Consider the following 20,116-nt stretch of genomic DNA (forward strand, 5'->3'; position numbering starts at 1 on the left):
TGCTCGTCTGCAAGGTGTTGCTGGCACACCCTTAACCTGTCACTCTCTCAACAAGGCCCTGCAGGGTGCATGGGCTGGAATGGGGTAAGGGCTAGTCCCAGGGAGTCTAGTGGCATGGGTAGAGACTGTCATGCCACTTGCTTTTGGGTCAGAGAAGGGCCTTGACCTGTGTTAATTACTAGGAGAATAATATTCCCACATGACTGTTGGTTCTGCTCGAGTAGACGGCTGAAAGATAGGATACCCTTTTCATTTCAGGTTTTTGCCTCCTGCAACTCACACTGGGACAGCAAGGAGCTTGGAGAAGAGATTTGTATGGGCCTTTGGGAACCTCACATGTGTGTGCTTTATGCTGAGTCTGCCAGTTCTCCCTGGCAGTTAGGGGGAATGAGGGCATGTGATGGGCATCAGGAAGGACACGGTTGCAGAAGAGAGAAAACCCAACCTAAAGCCTGCTCTTCATGGCAAACTAAAACAAGGGAGACAGAAGGGTTTAGCACAGGAGAGGGAGAGGAAAGGGACGTTGCAAGAGCAGAGCCGGGACCATCTGTTTGGGCCTGTTTGGAAGAAATGGACTGCTTTGTTCTGCCCCTCTCTGACTTTTCTACCCAGAGTCCTGCTGCCTTCCTACAGAAGCAGTCTCTTATTTATTATTATTATTTGAAAAGATGTGCATGCAGGGACACTGGCTACTAATTTATTTCCTATTTGATAGCTCTTTACAAACTACTGTATCTGAAGAGCCATGGGCACTGGATTTATATGTATAGCTGTACAGTGAGACTGAAAGACTTTCGATTGTTCTGCTGCCTTTACTGGCAGTCACTAGTTCTACTACACAGTGAGGGAGACTATGTGCATCATTCTTAAATTTGCATAGCTGTGATACTAGGATTAGCTTTGCCACAGGGCTTGGTCATTGCAGCATCCTGCCAAGACTGTCTTTTCAAAGTATAAGCAGACATGAAACTTTTAAGTCAAATCCACTGGTGCTGATAGCTTTTTAGCTGTCTGTAATCTTTTGGCACCAGAGAAGATTTTTTTTTTCCTACCTTGTTTTGTACATAAAAGCATAGTCTCCACTTCATATCAGGAACGCTGGGCTGAAGGTAGCTTGGTATTGTGGCACCCTTAAGCACATGGAGCCCTTATGCCAACCCTCTAATGGATAAAAAGCACTCCAGGCTCTGAATTTGGCATGTAGGTACCCATGTTAGTTACCCAGGTGCAAATGGGTTGCAATTGAGAGAGGACTTCTAACTAATGATGCAGAGCTGTAGTGCTGTTTAGGCATGATGCCACCACAGAGGGACCCATAAACCGAGTCAGCTGTTTGACAGATTTTCATCTATGTAAATCCCTTTGTAAATTAATTATATGGCCAGTTTATAACTTTTACAAGAAAGCAATCTCCAGACTCATTTTTCTTCTTGGTTGCAGATCTCGAAACTTAACTGCACGTGTTGCAAAACTAATCACCAGGGTTAGAGAGTCTATAAACTGTACTGTATTGCATAGACATATACATTTCCAATACTTCTTTCCTTCTTTAAATACCAGCTTAAGTTTTAGTCCATTCATTTTTAGTGTTTGCAAGTAACACACACCCACACAAGCCTAAATAAAACTAGTCCACAATTAAACCCTTGGAAAATGTGAACATAAACTCCAGCTAGAAGTCTCCAAATGAAATATTTATATGTACTAGACATCTTCTATCAGGAGGTAGTTCTCTTGCTGTTATCAGAAGTCAGCCCTTCGCTCCCTGTGTCTGCTTCAAACGCTTTTATCCCTGGCAGCACAAGACTTGCTTCAAACATCCTGCTTGCTTGTCAGCAGGGTTGATGCACTATATTATAACAAGCGTTCGCCACAACTGTTGTTCACAGGCAGCATTTTTAGCTCTACAAGCACAAACTGTGAGATTCTCTATCAACATAATTATTATTTATCTGAGGCTCTTCCAGTAAATTGAGCCTAACTAGTCTTTTCTTGGGGTAAAATGCAACAACTTCTCTTTTATTGTTGCTCTTGTAGAGAAAGCAGCATCCTCCTCAACAGTGGTAGGATCTGGACAAGGAATAAGTCTCATAGCTGTTGCATCATCTTCCCGGTATGGCATTGTCTTATAGTCCAATTCTTAAAATAAGACTGACTGGCAGGAACACAGCTAATAACTGTGCATTATTTTAATTGTAGGTATATTTTAGTTGCACAGCTGTATGCTTAATGCTGCATCTCCCTCAGCTGAGAGACTGGTGGCATTTGACTGGTTTGGTCAAAACTGCTTCATCTTCCACAGGCAGGTCTCAGAGACTCCCTGGAATCAGTAACTCTAATTTCTATACAGAACAAAAGGTGGGTCAGCCCAGCTTTACTGTGTGGTGGGAATGGGGCAGCTGAAGCTTTGGAAAAGTCTTGTGACATAAACGGGAGATCTATAAATACTAACTTTCTACATTAAGTGATCCTGCAACAGATAGATGCATATAATGTAATTAACACAAATTAACAAAAAAACAACAAAGGAATTTAAATATCCTGGCACGGTCATAACATTTTGGTTTTTTTCTTAAAATGTAGAAATTAAATTGAGAGTAAAAGGCAAAAGCAATGTTTCACCACAAAACCTAGTATCAAGCTGGTCTGTCTGACTATACCAGCCTGTTTGTTAGTATATTCTCCTTGTCCTGTGCCTTTGGGGAAACTTAAACCATAAAGAAGATGGAGCCTTATTATTATTATTATTATTATTATTATTATTATTATTTACTTGTTTGGAGACCCCTCCTTATGAATGCAATAGAGAAGGATTTTTTTTTCTCTTTGTAACCCATGGCAAATTTCTCATACAAAGATTTGCCTGGGTTTAAAAACTTCTAATTTGTGACTAAATTATACTTTGCATAACGCTGAGAGACTTCATGCAAAGAATAGCATTAAGATAATAGTAATACTCATTTATTGCTTAACTGCAATGGTGATTTTTTTTAATCAATTTTTTGAATAAAATATGAAATTAGGGGTGATACTTGTATACTAATGGAATGGAGGTTGTGGCATATCAATAAAACTGTTTCACACACCATTATTAATATACCAATCCTCTCATTTCCTCCCTCATCTCTCCTCCAGCCCCAAAACAACCAAGTTAGGTTACCCACCTCAAAAACTGATTGCTATGAATAGATATCTGATAAAATGTATACTGTATTCTAATAAGATCCCTAATATTGGCTTTAGTTCATTTTGGTAACTGTTTAAAGAACAGTCCTTCTAAATGGAAAGGCAATGAGCAGGGCAACAAATGGAAGGGTTGGCTGTTATTTTGCTTTTTAGTCAATCAGGAGTTCTCTAATTATGAGGAAATTATTTTGCTTACCTTTGCTACCTTAAATGAGACATCTGACATTTAGAAAACTATCTATTTCCATTTACTTGCTATAATCTTCGTAGGGACTTCGGCATTTCCGAAAGGCAATTTATCCCACTTGTTTCATTCCTCTATGCAGGGAGTGTAGATTTCTAACTTACAATGTCTAAAATAAGATTAAATTAATTCCATCTTTTCAGATGTTGAGAGATATCCAAAATGGCTCCCATTAGATCTTTGTTTTGTGTGAGGTATTATACAAGATTATTGCCCATTCACAGGGATCCAAAATATCCCTTAAAGGCTTGGATTTTTCACTTCTGCTGATCAAAGTATCTTTAGTAGCTTCTCTTTGTGTACTGAGAATCAAAAGAGTTGCAAAACACACTCTGTAACCTCTGGTTTATTTCCTGAAACCCCAGGAAACACAACCACCCAGGCATGCATAATTTTTTGGCATATACATAGTGTATAAGAGAGGATTTCTTAAAATAATAGTTTGCTCCTAATGGTAATGTGAATGTTTCGATGAAAACTTTATTGAAATGAAAAACAATCACTGAATTCTTTGCATATTTTATTTTTCTTTTTGATTTCCAACTCACACACATCTGGCATATTTTACATCTTTGCAATAAAACATGGTTACAATAGCTTAAGGAATTTATATATCCAAAATATTTCACCATGATCTCAAGATGAAATGAACTTGTCTTCCAGATGTTCGATAGTCTCCCAATTCTAAGCTACAAACTCAAGATATTGCTTACAGACGGGTGATGAATAACTTAATCATTACGTTGATCCCCATGATTTCAGAATCTTATAAATACAAACAACAATGAAGAAGGAAATTCAGTGCTAAACTTACTAATACAAGGTGGATAACAAATAAGTAATCACATCAATAAATAATGATATGTTTCTGGTGCAAAGTGCCAATACAAAGAATCCATTATCTTTTTAAATAAATGACTGCAAGTGAGTGTAAATTCTGAGAAAATTACATTCCTGTTACATGCCTCATAGCCCTACCGACACAATATGTACATCTATGACAATACAGTCACCAAATATACAAAGAAGAAACATGAATTAAAGTGTATATACCCCTGGGTGTGTAATTTGATCAGTACGATGTGCAGAAAATTATTCCGATAGTTATCATTACAGGATTGTAAAACATGAAGTGCCTTAGTCTGAGTGGCTTCAGGTAAGATTTTCAGAAGAACTGAAAAGAATAACCTCAGTCACCTTTACAATGAAGCTAAGGCTGTCAAATAAACCAAGCTGCTCAGAGGAAAAATAAGGGAAAAAAAATCACTGGGGGCTCTCTCGCCCACGGTTTGTATGCCAAATGTTAATAATCCAGAAGTATAGCACTTTGTCTGTATTGGGAGTCATTAAGCATTACAAAGCATTCAACTAAACTTCCCTCTTTGCTCCCTTTCTGTCTAGTCTTTGAATTTAAAAGGGAGGAATTTAATTTCTATTGTATAAAGTATAAATATGGCAAATGATGGCTTTTTATCCAAATGCTTCATGAGCAGAACTCCACTTAAGAGGGGTAAAGTTTAGATTCAAAAAGAGAAAAACATGTGTTGGTGGAAATGTCAAAATTACTGTTTGCGCCCAAATTCAACCTTTTAACACAAGCTGTACCCTCAGGCAAATCTCCAGTTTGATTTGTGTGAATGCACCTGTTCCTTCAAGACATCAGGTTTAAAGTACATGCAAGTTGTAACTCCACAATAAAATTAAGAAACAGTTTTGTTCTTTATACAAGGTTTTACTTTTACAAAAGTATCCCTTTAAAGTTAAGATGTGCATCTGATGTACAAAGTATCAAACGTATTTTTTTTTTTAATCTCAGCTTGAAAAGAGGCTGGAGATGGGATGCATGTTAGGTTCAAAGCCTAAACATTGAAACAACTGGACACAAGGTTCCCCAGAATTTTCAAAAGTCTCTTGCGGCGCATCCTACTACCTTTCCTCAATAAACAAAGATATATGAAATAATTACCAAAACATCTCCTAATTCATATAATTTACATGATACAAGCTTGCTTTTCAGCAGCTGGTGTTCAGTTGTGAAAAAACACACAAAGTAAAATGGTTGCTGACTACAATGTACAGCTATTGCTGGGTGTAATGGAATGTACAACGGAGGTCAATGCAGACGTGGTTTTCCACCAGAGACTACACCTTTCACTGCAGCACTTGTGCTCTCAGCTTTACCTGGGCTTTCAGTTCTTCATTCCGCTTCAGTATCTGTTCTGATGTTCATAATGCCATCGGTTAAAATCTATATTAAAAGCTACGATGCTGCCAGAAGCCATGCCTGTAATCAGAGTTCTGAAAAAAGATAGAAAAGATGGTCTTGTTAATCCTCTTTTACCTTCCTAAATGATGGGTTACCATAAACAGTAAAAAAGGTAAAAGAACGAGGCAGTTTTTGCAACACTCTCTGAAGATTAAGCTCATGGGTGGGTTCAGTTTGCGATGCAGATGCTGCATTTAGGTGTCGACATATAAGCCAAATTTCCATGTTCCCATTGTAGTCAAGGGAGATCTAGAGGTCCACGCAATCACCTTCACATAGGTAAAAGCATCATGTCACCTGAGGTGCCCTCACATCTGCCTCTCCAGAAGGGTGTGGGTCTTCATTAGGTCCTTTGTCATATGTGCCACCCCAGGTACGTACCTCAGACCTCTGAGGTCTCTCAAACAGTACTAACTGGCTAAGGGTTGGAAACCCAGTTAGGCCCTAATCAGTACCCTTAGTGCAGCCTGAAACCAGCTCTCTGCGGGTCACTGGGCACGTCCTTTAGAGTGAGCTTAACTGGCTTCTAGACTCCACAAGCTGTAGCAAGTAAATGGCCACAGTTATTATGGGAGCTTATTCCCATAGCTCACATGAAGACACTTATGCTGCAACACCTTCATTTAGATGTTTTAGAACCCAGCTGCCTAATTTTAGGCACCTCGTGCCACTGGAGGTGCCCCAGGATGGCTGACACGTGTATGCTGGCTGGCAGCTGGGACACAGGACCTGTGGAGCACTCTGCACTTGGGGCTGCAGCTGGGAGCAGCTGGGTATCCTGGGGCCTTCCAGACAGAATGAGATGCCTCTGCAAAGACAACTGAACTGATCCCTTTATCATAAGTTGATCACACCTTGGTACTCCTAAAAAGCTTCATATTGAAATGTAGCCCCATATTTACGTTGTTCTGGTGGTACCAGTTGAGGTAATTTTCTAGTTATTACATATCCTCTAATTCTGGTAGCTGAATTTTAAAATTGGATTAGGTATCTGTCACCACTTCTATCAAACCATACAAAAGTCATTCTCTGCTTAATTATGTGACTAAAGCTAAGCAGGTACTTAAAGCACTTTGCATAGGTGGGGCTTCCCAGCCTGGTATTGCAATCAGGGATAGAGAAAACAGGCTAGCTGAAATTTTTTGCAGTGTAAATAAATCTCTTCAAACAGCGCTCAATACTGTATGCATAAACTGGCAAAGCTCCAGAAGCAAATAAGCCTCTTCCACTAAGTTTCAGTTAGACTAGTTTGAGACAAAAAACTTGTTTCAAGTCATCTACTCATACATGAGTAAAGTAGGTACGTCTTTTGTTTATAGGTGTTTTTGTTGCTTTGCAAAATGGGTACATAGCATAGGAATGATGAAAAGTGTAAGAAAAATAAACTGAAATGAATGCTGTATGATTTTCCTAATATCCTGTGAATTCTCTGCATCTCATGAGTTTGTATATTAATAAGAAATACAAGACTGATGCATGATGAAAACAGCAAATCCACTCATAACCCTGCATAAATGCAACATATAGGCTTACATTATAATCACATTACAATAGAAGACTGAAAGACCAGGTTCATATATCTCTTACATTTACAGTGACTGCAAAAATCTAGGCTTGTACACTGCACATCCATTCCTCAAGAAGGTCAAAGGAAAGGACCACACTCACTGCTGGTAGATAAAGCCTCTGATAATATTAAACATTATAATCCAGATGCAACCCCAGAAGGTTCTCGAGCTATACATAGCTGAAAATCAGAAATGTACCACAAACTTTTGTAATTTGTTTTAAGGCACTGGTTAATAGGCACTACTGCACTGTGATCCAGTCTGACTGTTCCTACGTTCTTAAGTTAATGTAATTTTACTCATATTTTGCTAGCTGAGTCTCTGGTTTACTGACTTAAATGATGTAACACCTCACCTTAATGTTAAGCGCTTGGACTATGAGACTCAGGGATCAGAAAAAGTGCTAAGTCAGATAAACCAACAAGGTAACAGCTAGGGTAATGGGTTTGTACCATATCCTGTTAAAGAGTGCATACCATAAATTCATACCTTAAAGTTCATAGAGATGTATACTTTGTGCAATTTTACCGTTTACATACAAATATTAACAACTAACCCACCTCTGATCATGAGACAGATCCATAGCTCTTATGCCAGCATCACAGCCAGGGTAAATATAGAGCTGCTTGAAGTCACAGGCCTGCCATACTTCCACTACACCGTTGTCTCCCCCTGTCACCAGGTTCTGTCCATCACTGCTCAGGAGGATGGCCTTCAGGAGAAAAAGACAAAACCCAAGCACATAGTTAGCTTTTCGGGGAACAGGTCAATATTACAATAATGTCATCAACTTAGAAGCATTTCTTTTGCTCTGCCCACTTTAAATTTGAAGAAAAATGCTCCCACTCCTCTTTCTCCCCAGTCAAAAAAATAAACCAACAAATTTTGGATCTCCAAATTTTAAATAAAAGTTATGTGGTTTTCAACATGATATATAACCAAAAAGCTCTTTAACTGAATCTGCCAAGACTTGAGTTCAGCGCATAACATTTTGATGTTTATCCTACAATACTCAGTGCCATCACTAACACCTAAAGCAGAGCAGCGATCTGCATTCCTAATGTTACTTCAAGTGTTAGTGACAGAGCAGAGCCCTGAAGGCACAAATTCATGTCTTGGCTAATAAATGAAGAATGGACTCTTTTCAGAGCATTTTGATTTAAAGACTTATTTCCCACTGAAATTTAATTCCAAACAAAAATACCAGGAATCATGTGGCATCATAAAAAATTTGTTCTTATTTATTCTGGAAAAGCTCAAGCGCATTTTTGCATTTGGAAATGGAGACAAGAGGATCTGTGTTTGAATATGACTTAACCAGGAGGCAGCAATTTTACATATGTGATTACCTTTAAACCGCACAGCAAATAAATTCATTTTATTTTAATAAATAAAGGCGAGACACAACAAATGTTTGTTTGCATTTAGATTTACCCTGGTTGAATCATTGATCTCCATCTGAGCTAAGAGTTTGCCGTTAATGCTGAAATTGCTAAACCGGCCTCGTTCATAGTAGATGATGCAGTGACCTTCACTAGATACTGAAATTAAGCGAGGATACAAGCAGTTTTCTGTTCCTTCCAGGGCTCTCAGCAAATCTCCAGTAATTGTGTGTACCAGACAAGGACCTTCTGTATATGAAAACAAAATATATCATACATTTGATGCTTATACAAACTATATAGGCTGTGCACAAAGGCAATGCATAATACACATTTATATCACATTAGTCCTGCATAGATATAAGAAGATGCATTGTTTGCTTAAAGAGTTTAAAATATGCAACAGAAAAAGAATGCAAGAGCTAGCATATTAAGAAAATAGATACAACATGCCTAAAAGTGGTAGTTTATTATTTACTTAAACTGGCAGGAGTTTTCATTGATCTATCTTCTAAAATACTCTTTCCTCTTTCCAAGCATTCAGAAGTCGCAGTCTTACTGCCTTTCTCCAACAACATCAACTCTCTGTAGCCTGCCCGCTCACATTAAACAGATGGGGCCCTATCAGTGACTAGTAGGAGCAACTCCCAGAGGGCATATAATCGTATCACTGCATATTTCTCCTATAGACAATGGCAGTTTCTGTAGGTCCTCTCCCCCAATGAATGTGTTACATGCATACATTGCAGTCCTGAATTGTTTTAACAATGGGCATCATCTGCCAGCCAACAGAGTTACTACGATATCTGGACTATAAGCACTTTTAGGAGACCACACTATGATTGCATTTACTCCAGAGAGATTTTAATGTCTTTTTATGGAAGAAAAAAAAACAGCTATGAAATCTACAATGTACATTTTAAGATGCAAAACAAGACTATTTCCATTTCAAGATCTATGAGAAAAGTTCTTTTGAAAGTGAGATCTGTACTCCTACTAAGAAAAAGAGTCTCTTCTGTGGCAAATGTAATGAGTCATGGTAAATACTAAATGTTTTCTTTTATAAATCACAGGATACTCCTGGACAGCACAGTAATCTCTTCCTTATATAACTAGCTCATGACCTTGAAAGTAAATTCATACTGGCAGACTCAGCCACCTCATATTAAGCCCTTCTAACTTTGAAATTCACACAGCAGCTGGGTTTGCCCAGGTAGAATGAATCACAGCATCAGTGCATTCACCTGCGAGCCCTCTGGTACAGGTTTTTATCTGTGTTTGCACAGAGCTTTATGCAGAGAGATCCCAAGCCTGATGGGGTCCATGGGATATGACTGCAGTGGGATTAATTTATTTTCTCAAATAGTTGAGCTTCAGCTTTGGAAATGCTGAAATGCCAGAATGTTGTAAGAAGTGATGCCTCCACCTTTAGAATAATTACCATGTTAGATTTTTCAAAAGAGAAGTGTAATACTTTCATATTTAAGTGCATGACAAACTGCCACTATGTTGGCTCAGCTGATTGGTCACGGACATGAAAAGGCACAGAGAAAATCTGATTTAGGATGCTACTGTAAAGACATACAGACTGACTGTTCTTTTTTTGTGTTTGTTGGATAAGAACGTGCAAACATCAACCTGATGCACAGGATTTTTCTCCGAGGAGTCCTAAATGTGCTGTCTCCCTGCCTCAGCAGGTTCTCTGGCGTGCTGTGTGTGTTATCGCAGTGCCACAGCCAGCTCTGGAGGGACAGCCTCCCCACGAGGGAGCAGAGGCAGCGCTCAGGCAGGACAGCAGAGCAATGCAGTGCTGCCGTGAAACGCAATCTAAGAAACTGCAAAGGGACTGGAAAGGACAGAAACTGAAGAAGAAGGTTTAAAATAGGCATCTGCTGGAAAACAGCAATAAAAAAAAAAAGGATTTTCTCTCTGCATTTATATATGGACTAGAGTTTGAAGAGGAAGAACATGAGAAAAGTAACTTAAGGGATAGACGGGGCCTCCATTTCTCTTGATCAATTACAAACATATTCTGGATTTGATGTAAAGGTCTTTGGTCCTCTAGCAGCCTTTACGCTAAAAATACATAAGTTACCAAAGCATCATATACTTAATGAAGCAGAAGATAACAGAGTACAGATTGCAGCTATTTTAATAAGAGGAAATCTCCAAAAAGATAGTTGGAAAGGGTCACTATTATGGCAGTAAGAGTGTATAAATCTGCCTTAAAAGATAAAAAATAGCAGTGCTACAAGAAAAAACTTTAGGTTCAGCATCACCGTACATTCTTTTCATGAATGCCTTGACTTCATTTATGACTGTTATGTAGTATGGCATTATGAGAATTAATGACCCATTAGGATTTCCTGTTAAAAGTGCCTTTACTCAAAAGTTTCACGCTCAGCTTTGAAAATAAATGTTGAGCTCTGAGGCAGTATAAAAGATGATAACCCAAGAGCTCAGTTGTGAGCAAAGGCGGGCAGAACAAGAATCACATCCTTCTTAGCCTCAGAAGCAGCAAACTTTTTAAAAAGGAGTACAAGGATATCCATGGGGATGAATAAAACAGGCATCGCTGTAGACAGAGAAAGCAAGTAGCTGAATGCGGATGTAGGAGTGGAGTGGAAATGAGATAGGAAGAGATAAAGGAAGAAGAACCTTAAGGGATGACAGGGCTAAAGTAAAGAAAGCAAATAAGAAAGGAGAAGAGAGAATGCAGCACAAAAGAAAGTAAGAGAGGAGGAGGAGGGGGAGGCCAATAGGAAAGGAAAAAAGACATGCAGTTTGCCAAATTAAGAAGCTGAACGAGAGAGGGCAGTGGAGGAAGAAAAGTGGACATGGAATTAAGGAGAAAAGAAGCAGGTGGGCAGAACAAGTGAACCAGAACAAATGAAGGAGAAACAGAATAAGGAAAGATGAAGCAAACACTTATTGAGGCAGTGCTTTATTTATGTTGACCACCAGTTATACAGAAGACTGCTGCAGGTTTGGAAAGGTATTTTGAACATTTGTATTAGCAATTGTTGGATACTCTGGATTCCACAGATAAGTAATAGGGAGAAAGTGTGAACAGATGGCTCAAAAAGTTTAGTAGAAGAGAGGTAACAACAAAACTGCAAAGTCCTCGTTATTTGGAAGCCATTAACAAAAACCCTTCTGGATGAAATGCTGTCCACAGATCCAAAACCAAGCCAATTGACCCTGCTTCCCTTGCTGAGGATACTGAGGTCAGTTCTACAAACTGCCATTCAGTAAAGATCAGAGTGGAGAACTTGGAGATGGCCCTCCCCTAAATACAAGTCTCTCTTCAAAATCAGTAGATGTCTTTCTGAATCATTGTATAAATTTTTATCAACTACTCTTCCGATCTAGAGTGGGGGGACAGTAGCATAGACTGACGTTTGGAAGGAACAATCAACTTAATTTGTGTCTAAACTCTGTAAGTCCAGATAGTAAGTAATAACGTTCAGAGCAAGCTGTTGCAGATTCCCCCAGAATTACAACACGTCTTAGTAGAGGAGACTTTGGGTAATTAAAGTATATATGGTATATATGGCTTGAGAGAAGACTGAGAAATACCACTAAAAAAGGCTCTAGAAATGTTAAGACTTAAAAAGATTTCTGACCTTTAGCACCACTGATAACAAGTCCCAGCTCTGCACAGACCGACACGCAGACAACTTCATGGTCATGACCAGTTAGAACAGCACGAGGAGCTGGATAATCACCTGTTAAAAAAAAACACAAGAAGAAAAACAGAAAAAAGGGAACAACAGAGGAATGCCAAACCAGACATGTTTTATCAACAAAAGAACTTTGCTGCAATTTGCCTTAAATCAGTAAGCATCAGAGAAAGGTGCAATGTGCTTAAATATCTCATATTTAGGTTTCTGAGCAAAATACATTCAGATACCATAAAGTTTCATAAAGTACAGCTTCCCAATGCATTAATTCATAGATTAACAAAAAGCAAACTTCTTTGGTTTAGAAATTATGGACCGTGTGCTGTTTAAAATACACAAATGATAGCAATACATTGCTGGTTTATGACCTAAAAATACTGAAAATGTGTATTTCATATAAAGAACACAAAGTGTGGTGGTATTAAAAGTAGCTGTAATTTAAAGATCTGCTATTGAGCATATATGTCTCTAGACTTCTGCTAGGAACCTAAAGAGCAGCATAAGTTGAGGATGTTCCTATATTCATGATTGTAATTTGTTTCACAAAACGGTGGGGAGCAAAAGAAGAGAGGAGGAACAGCACTGTACTGGGAAGATACTACTTTAGTAGGGCACTATTGATTCAGAGACACATTGAATGCTTATAGATTAAAATTATACCTAAAAATGCTTATGGGTATACATAATTTTTATATATATCACTATGGATACCTATGCCATTTTTATCATATTTAATTTATTAATGAGTAGGATAGATTACTCACTAAATATTTATTTTTTACATTCAGAAATGAAATTTATTTTATTTTGGGTACAAACAAGTGAGCATTTATGCTAGAAGCTTCCCCTGTGTCCGACAGAGCCAATGCCAGCCAGCTCCAAGAGGGACCCGCCGCTGGCCAAGGCCAAGCCAATCAGCGCCTCTGTGATAACATATTTAAGAAAGAGAAAAACAGCTAGAGAGAGCTTTTGCAGCCGGAGAGAGGAGTGAGAAGATGTAAGGAACTCTGCAGACACCAAGGTCAGTGCAGGAGGAAGGGGAGGAGGTGCTCCAGGCACCGGAGCAAGATTCCCCTGCAGCCCGTGGTGAAGACCATGGTGAAGCAGGCTGTCCCCCTGCAGCCCATGGAGGGAGGATGAGGGGGTGTACAGAATCCACCTGCAGCCCGTGGAGGACCCCATGCCAGAGCAGGTGGAGGCACCTGAAGGATGCTGTGACCCCATGGGAAGCCCAGGCTGGAGCAGGCTCCTGGCAGGACCTGTGGATCCGTGGAGAGAGGAGCCCAGGCTGGAGCAGGTTTGCTGGCAGGACTTGTGACCCCATGGGGGACCCACACTGGAGCAGTTTGCTCCTGAAGGTCTGCACCCTGTGGAGGAGACTCACGTTGGAGAAGGTCGTGAAGGACTGTCTGCCATGAGAGGGACTCCATGCTGGAGCGGGGGAACGATGGGAGGAGTCCTTCCCCTGAGGATGAAGAAGCGGCAGAAACACCGCGTGATGAACTGACCGTAACCCCCACTCCCCGTCCCCCTGTGCCACTGAGGGGGGCGGAGGTTGAAGCCAGGAGTGAAGTTGAGCCCGGAAAGATGGGAGGGGTGGGGGGGAGGTGTTTTTAAGATTTGGTTTTATTTCTCATTCCTCTACTCTGTTTTGCTTAGTAATAAATTAGATGAATTCCCTCTCTAAGTTCAGTCTGTTTTGCTCGTGACGATAATTAGTGAGTGATCTCTCCCTGTCCTTATCTCGACCCATAAGCTTTTCGTTGCACTTTTTCTCCCCTGTCTAAGGAAGGAGGGGAGTGATAGAGTGGCTCTGGTGGGCACCTGGCCCTCAGCCAGGGTCAACCCACCACACACAGATTTCATCTGGTTATATTTACTTTGTACAAATGAAGTATAGAAAATTGGGAAATTCCAAAGGACTGGAGTTTGCCAGTGTAGTTCAAATACTGAAAAAGGATAAAAGAAATTACCTAGGGAACTACAGATGAATTACTGTAACAATAATCCTATGCAAAATAACAAAATGGTTAATCCACAGTTCTGTCAACAAAGAATTGGAAGCAAAAATCTCATTAATGCCAGTCACCATGGTGTACTGGAATGGGAGTCTTGTCAAGCTAGCTTTATCTGTTTTTGACAGGATGACAGGTATAGTTGATAAAGATGACTATGTTAAAATGGCCTCCATGTATTTTTTTTTCAAGATATTTGTCTTAGTAATACAATGTTTTGATTTAAACCTGTTTTATATGGAACTGACTGTGGACAACATGGATGGCACAGAAGCTGGTTCAATGACAGATCTTAAAATTGTTTGTCCATAGAAAGGTATCTACTATGAGCTACATATTAGGATATTGGAAATTTGGGTGTCCAGTTAGGAGCTGGGAATTGATTCTTGATCAAATATTAACCAATAATGTTATCTACAGGATAATATAAAATCATTGCTGGTAAGATATAGTTGTATATAAAACTGATACAAAGATTCACTGGCAACTGTATAATGAAGAGAGAAAGTCATTATTATACCATTCTCTGCATTGCCTAGTTAAATAAAAAGGTAGCAAAATGGGGGGGGTGTGTGTGTATGTGGGAGTGTGTGTGTGTTAATTTTATTTATTTTGAATGCAGCTAGGTGCAAGGTTGATGCTCCTGGACAAGCACAAGCTATGCTCACTAGAGAAGAGATTCTGTTCTAGAAGGCAGTGAGACAGAGAAGGATTTATGGAGCCAGAAAGGAAACTTAAACATTAACTTTCAATGCAATACCCTAGAATAGCAAATAGGAGTCGAGAACTATCTTGTCACTGTCAACCAGAAAGATTAAAGTCTTGTACCCACATTTACAGAAATGAGCTTAAAGGAGGGTCACACAGCTGATATAAAGAATAAGACAGGAGGCTGCTGAGTGTTTAAAGTGTTTTCTCTCTTCACTGCACAGGAAGTAAAGCAGTGACTTGACCACCGTAGCTGGGAGTCACAGGAGTAAAAGATGTCCAATAGCCCAGAAATTTATTTTGCAGCTAATGGCACAGCAAGGTCCAATGGGTGAATGGCTCCACACATTTCAACCCTGCAATAAAATGCAGTTTCCTAACTGGAAAAAGTTAAACCCTAAAACAAATTAACAAGGGAACTGCTACTGGAGTAGCTAAACAATATTGCATGGGTTTCTGAAAGATAGGCTTTAGGAATGGAGGCTTGGTTAGACTTTTGTGGGTCAATGAATTTAGTCTTCTTTATTGCAAACACTCACATCATATAAACCTGTTAATAAATTAGTGAAATGGCTATCTGGGTATGTGACTTGGAAGAATGTTCCAGATGTTTCCTACTCTAAAGGAGAGAAGTATTTTGATTTTCAGTCTGAATTTATTCCTGTCTACCTTGTCTCTCTCTATTCTTGTGTCAGCACCGTCCTTTAGCTTCAGGTCTTTTCCATCTCTTGTGTTTTCCCCAGACATGTACTTGCAGAAGAAATCGGCCCTCTCGGCCTTTCCTTTTGACTCTATTAAACAAACCAAACTCCTATAAACTCCTTTGAAGTGATGGGCTTGCCATTTTTTAGTCATTGTAGTAACCCATTTCTGTGCCTGTCTAGTTCCATGTTCTTTCTGAAAATTTGGGTAGCCAGAACTGTATATAACAATAATTCTTGAAATTTTAGGGTGAATCTACAGTATTTATTCCCAAACCCTAATGTCTTCTGTCATTAAAATTTTAATAATAATTTCATGTATTTTTACTATCTTTCTGAACCAGCTGAGAACTACCAACCATGCATTTACTGACTTTAGTTTTGGACCCAATAATAGAGGGTGGGTCAATCTACCTGGTCTTATCATTGCATCAGACACACTTTCCTATCTCTAATGAAAACTGCTATCCCAATAAATCCTAGTTCCCCAATCTTTAATCTAGTCTGCAAGAAAAGAATCTTTCTGGTCTGGAAACTGAAGGTGCGAACTGAAAACTGGGCTTTACTGCTAGGAAAGGATGGATGTTGGAAGAATCAAAGATGCTTTGTGTATCTCTGATGAGATTAGCTACATTTTGAGATTTACATTTTTATTATTTCCCCATCAATGTTGCTGTTGAGAACCCCATCTCCTTTTGAGGTTTTCTTTTCTCCAAGTGCATAATAGAAAAGTGAAAAAAAAAAAAAAAAAAAAAAGGCAAATAAACTAAATACATAATTTTCCACTTTTTTTTTTTTTTCCTTCTGTATGTCCTCTTGGGGGGGGGGGGGGGGAAGAATTATGCTCAAGGGTAATTTTGGCTTAAGCTCTGATTACAGAGGTGTATACAGTAGTGTCATCAGACTGCAAGAGTGAATGATTGAAATTCTTAGATGGTTAGAAATTTTTTAAGGGAACAGAAATAATGCAGTTTTCAAAAGGACATTTTCCTCAGTGTTTCCTTGGAAAACACTATAATATCATGAAACTGTAAAATGTCAGAATATGAAAAAATAATATTTAATTTACATTTAATTTAATTTACATTAATGTAACATATTTAATTGACTTCTTGGTTCATAAAGGAAAATGCTTATAAGGAATAACTGCCCTGAAACATAAATCTTTGAGTCCTGTTTTTCAGTAAATACAAATTGATAATGGAATATTATTATTAGGAGTAACAGTTCAACAGTAATTGAAGATGGGATTTTTCCCCTTAAGACTCAAAGAAAAAAATATTCAGTGATACTTTCTACAGGAAAAGCTTTGGCATGAAGAAGAGAACCTCAGTCATATTACATTTTATTGCTAAGGACAGAAGTTGTGAACTCCAAGAATCGTTCAAAATCTAGCAAAATATTCTGTCACTGTCACATCACCACTGATGGATGCAGCCAGAGGTCAAAGGCTGCAGCTCTGAGGGAATTGCAGGTGAAAATATCCTACCTATGAACTGAGATACCATCACTGTAAACTCCCTGTAATTTCCCCAAAGGAGCACCTTTGAACTGAATTACTAGAGGGCAGAAGGAAAAAAAAGTAATCTGTGTTGTATTTCCAAACAAGTAAGTTTTTCTACAAAGTCTAAAACAAAATATATCTTCCCTTCTCTCTGAAAAATGTAATGCTTAATACTATTGAAAGTTTATTCTGGAACAAATGGTGGTCTCATATGGTAAGGAAAAAATCAGAAGAAAGAGAACAGTCAGTGTTACTATTTCTCTCATATTGTGCTTTTCCAGGAATTATGTACAGATTGCTATAGAGCACACATCTAGGAGTCTTCTGTATAAAGAAACATGAGAGTAAAGGCAAATTCCAGCTTCCATTTCCTCTCTGATTTGACGGGAGCAAGTACAAGGCTATAGCTGAATTATTTTTTGAAAATAATTTATAAGTAGAACTTTTGAGGGGATACTATTCAGAAAAAAAGCCTTTTAAAAAAAAAAAAAAGCTTTCATGGAATAGAAAATGTAATAGCCTTCTTGAATTTTTATTGTCACAAAAAATGTCCTGGAGTTTGATGAAAAGAGAAGGCTACCACCAATAAATAGGAATATTTCAAAATAGGAAATAGCCAATAACAATGTCCACAACATGAGGGAGCAATGGTTGTAAAAGAAAGAATGTTGACAGAAAAATATTCATATATTCAAAATATTCTCACCTCTGGCAGAACTGATTTATTTGTTGAGGACTATGAGCAGCCTTGTATATACCTACAAACAACTCACCAAGGTGAGTGGACTTTTGCAACTATTGCAAACTTGCAACTATTCAGACCCCCAAAACAAAAAATAGAGCGGAGGAGAGTAAGGATTTGCAGCTTCTCTTCCTATTTCTTCCACTAAATTGCTCTGAGAACTTTGGCAAGTTGCTGAGCTGCCCTGTGCTGTACAGCTCCCATTGGGTACGCAACAAAACACGGGCACAGACGTCTGTTGATAAAATGCTAGATATAACTGCTTTAGTTCAGGTGTGTTATTGTCTCATTTACCAGTCTTAGGGGAGAGATGTCTTTGGCTACCAGAGCAGAGACATGCCAGTAAAAATTACACATTGGTTTTCAAAGACCTTCTACTGTGGCAGAATAGTGCCAAGACACTTTATTTTAAAAATTAATACCTAAATTGTAGAAACATATAAGTACTGTAATAGCTCTTTAAACATGCAAAGAAGATTGCATGTGTGCCAATGTGCTTGCACAGGACTTTAAGACAGCCATCCAGTCCACTTGGTACAGAACACACAAGTGGCTATTTTTAAATTGTGCCCTTTCAAGGTTAGACTAGGACATGTTATAGGGTATTAAAATGTGAAGGTATATAAAAGAATAAGTGGATATTCTGAATTCAGAATAACTACTCTTTCAAGATAGAAACTTGCAAAACCTGCAATGTTGACAATTTTAAATTGTTTCAAAAATACGTTATCTAAAAGGAACAAATAAGAGTATACTTTGTGACAGACTTTAAAAAAAGTGCAGGTTAACATGACAAAGATCCTTTATGGTAGCGCTTACCCTCCCATTCAGGAATATACAGAATACACCCACTGGGATAGGGTGGATTGTTAGCAGCTCTGAGGATTACGTTATAATGCTAAACAAACCCAGCTTAGGGCTGATAGACAATATTTTCCAATGGTCAGCACAGTTCCAGTTAGAAAAAGCAGGGTTAACTCTCACACCTCTTGTGACCATCCTCTTGGAAGCTACAATAGGTAATGAGAAATGTCAAGTCCCCAGATCAATGAAATTTCAGGCTCTAGGGACAAAACAGGAATAGCATTGATCCTTTTAAAGAACACCAGTCAGAGGGTGAATGTAATATATTACACGGAGAGGCTCAAGAGGATAAGCGGCCAAGTCCAACATACTTACCTGACAAAAAATTCAATCAGCTTTTAGCACAAGCTGCCTACCCTTCCTTTCTTTCACGCAGGAGTCTGATTCCAATTAAAGTGTGCAAATTAATTTTTATCACTTCCAAATTAGTTTCTGAATTTGTGTCTGTTTCAGATGAAAGCATCTGTCCCTCACTTTTCTACAATTCTATCATCCACTTTGGTATCTGTTCAAAGACTCGGAGATAATTCTCATTTTCAAAGTCACTTGTTTGAAAGAGACATTCAATAAAGCAGTCATAAAATATAAAAATAAAACAACTATAATGATACATGTTGAACTCCAGGGCATATCATGTACTCTCTTTGCTCCTTTTTGTGATGACTAATACAGTTGCTATGTGAGAAGAAATTTGTAAACAAATTAGCACTCAGCTAAAACAAATCCCTCTATATCATAAGAATAAAAAAAAATCAAACCCCAAATTGTCAAACTCCATCACAATAATTTTTCTATTCAATCTCTTAGAACTGCAAAGATTTACATTTGCCTGATCACTTCAAAGAATTAAAATAAGCAAACTATGTCCTTTGCATGTGTCATGTCTTCCTAAGAGAAAACAGATTCTTTTCACTGTTCTCTCAAGTGCAGCAGATTTAAATAATGTGGTCATCAACTTAATAAGGTGCAGACTCAGATTACCTATATTTCAGATGGGAAATTTTGTCTTAGGAAGTAGGTATCTGACCCTGGTAAGATGACTAAGCTTTGTTCAGTTCAGTTTTTTTCCTAAAGGTGGTACTTATCTAAGCAAGATTAAAGAAATAAGGGGAGGCTCACATAAAAACCCAAAAACCTGCATTCAACTCCCCTTCAGCCTAAAGGAATTGATGCCACATCTCCCACTTTCCAGGAGCATCCCCAGGCACCAGCTTCTAGTCTAGGCTGGAAAAGGACATTTTCTGTCACTGACA

At 38.6% G+C, this 20,116-nt stretch overlaps 1 protein-coding gene across 7 annotated transcripts in view; it reads right to left on the bottom strand.

The window, feature by feature from the left end:
- Nucleotides 1-3,933: 3,933 nt before the first annotated feature.
- Nucleotides 3,934-20,116, bottom strand: part of NBEA (neurobeachin) — a 524,026-nt gene continuing 507,843 nt past the window's right edge. For 6 of the 7 annotated variants that reach the window (XM_075741999.1, XM_075742002.1, XM_075742000.1 and 3 more), the window contains 4 exons: nucleotides 12,273-12,374; nucleotides 8,699-8,895; nucleotides 7,825-7,976; nucleotides 3,934-5,728 (listed from right to left, as the gene is read on the bottom strand). In XM_075741999.1, the coding sequence (XP_075598114.1) occupies nucleotides 5,638-5,728; nucleotides 7,825-7,976; nucleotides 8,699-8,895; nucleotides 12,273-12,374 (542 nt within the window). In that variant the 3' untranslated portion in view covers nucleotides 3,934-5,637. The remainder of the gene's footprint in view (nucleotides 5,729-7,824; nucleotides 7,977-8,698; nucleotides 8,896-12,272; nucleotides 12,375-20,116) is intronic. The other variant, XM_075742004.1, reaches the window with a different exon arrangement.

This window comes from Balearica regulorum, chromosome 1 (genome assembly GCF_011004875.1).
Source record: "Balearica regulorum gibbericeps isolate bBalReg1 chromosome 1, bBalReg1.pri, whole genome shotgun sequence".
NCBI lineage: Eukaryota > Metazoa > Chordata > Aves > Gruiformes > Gruidae > Balearica > Balearica regulorum.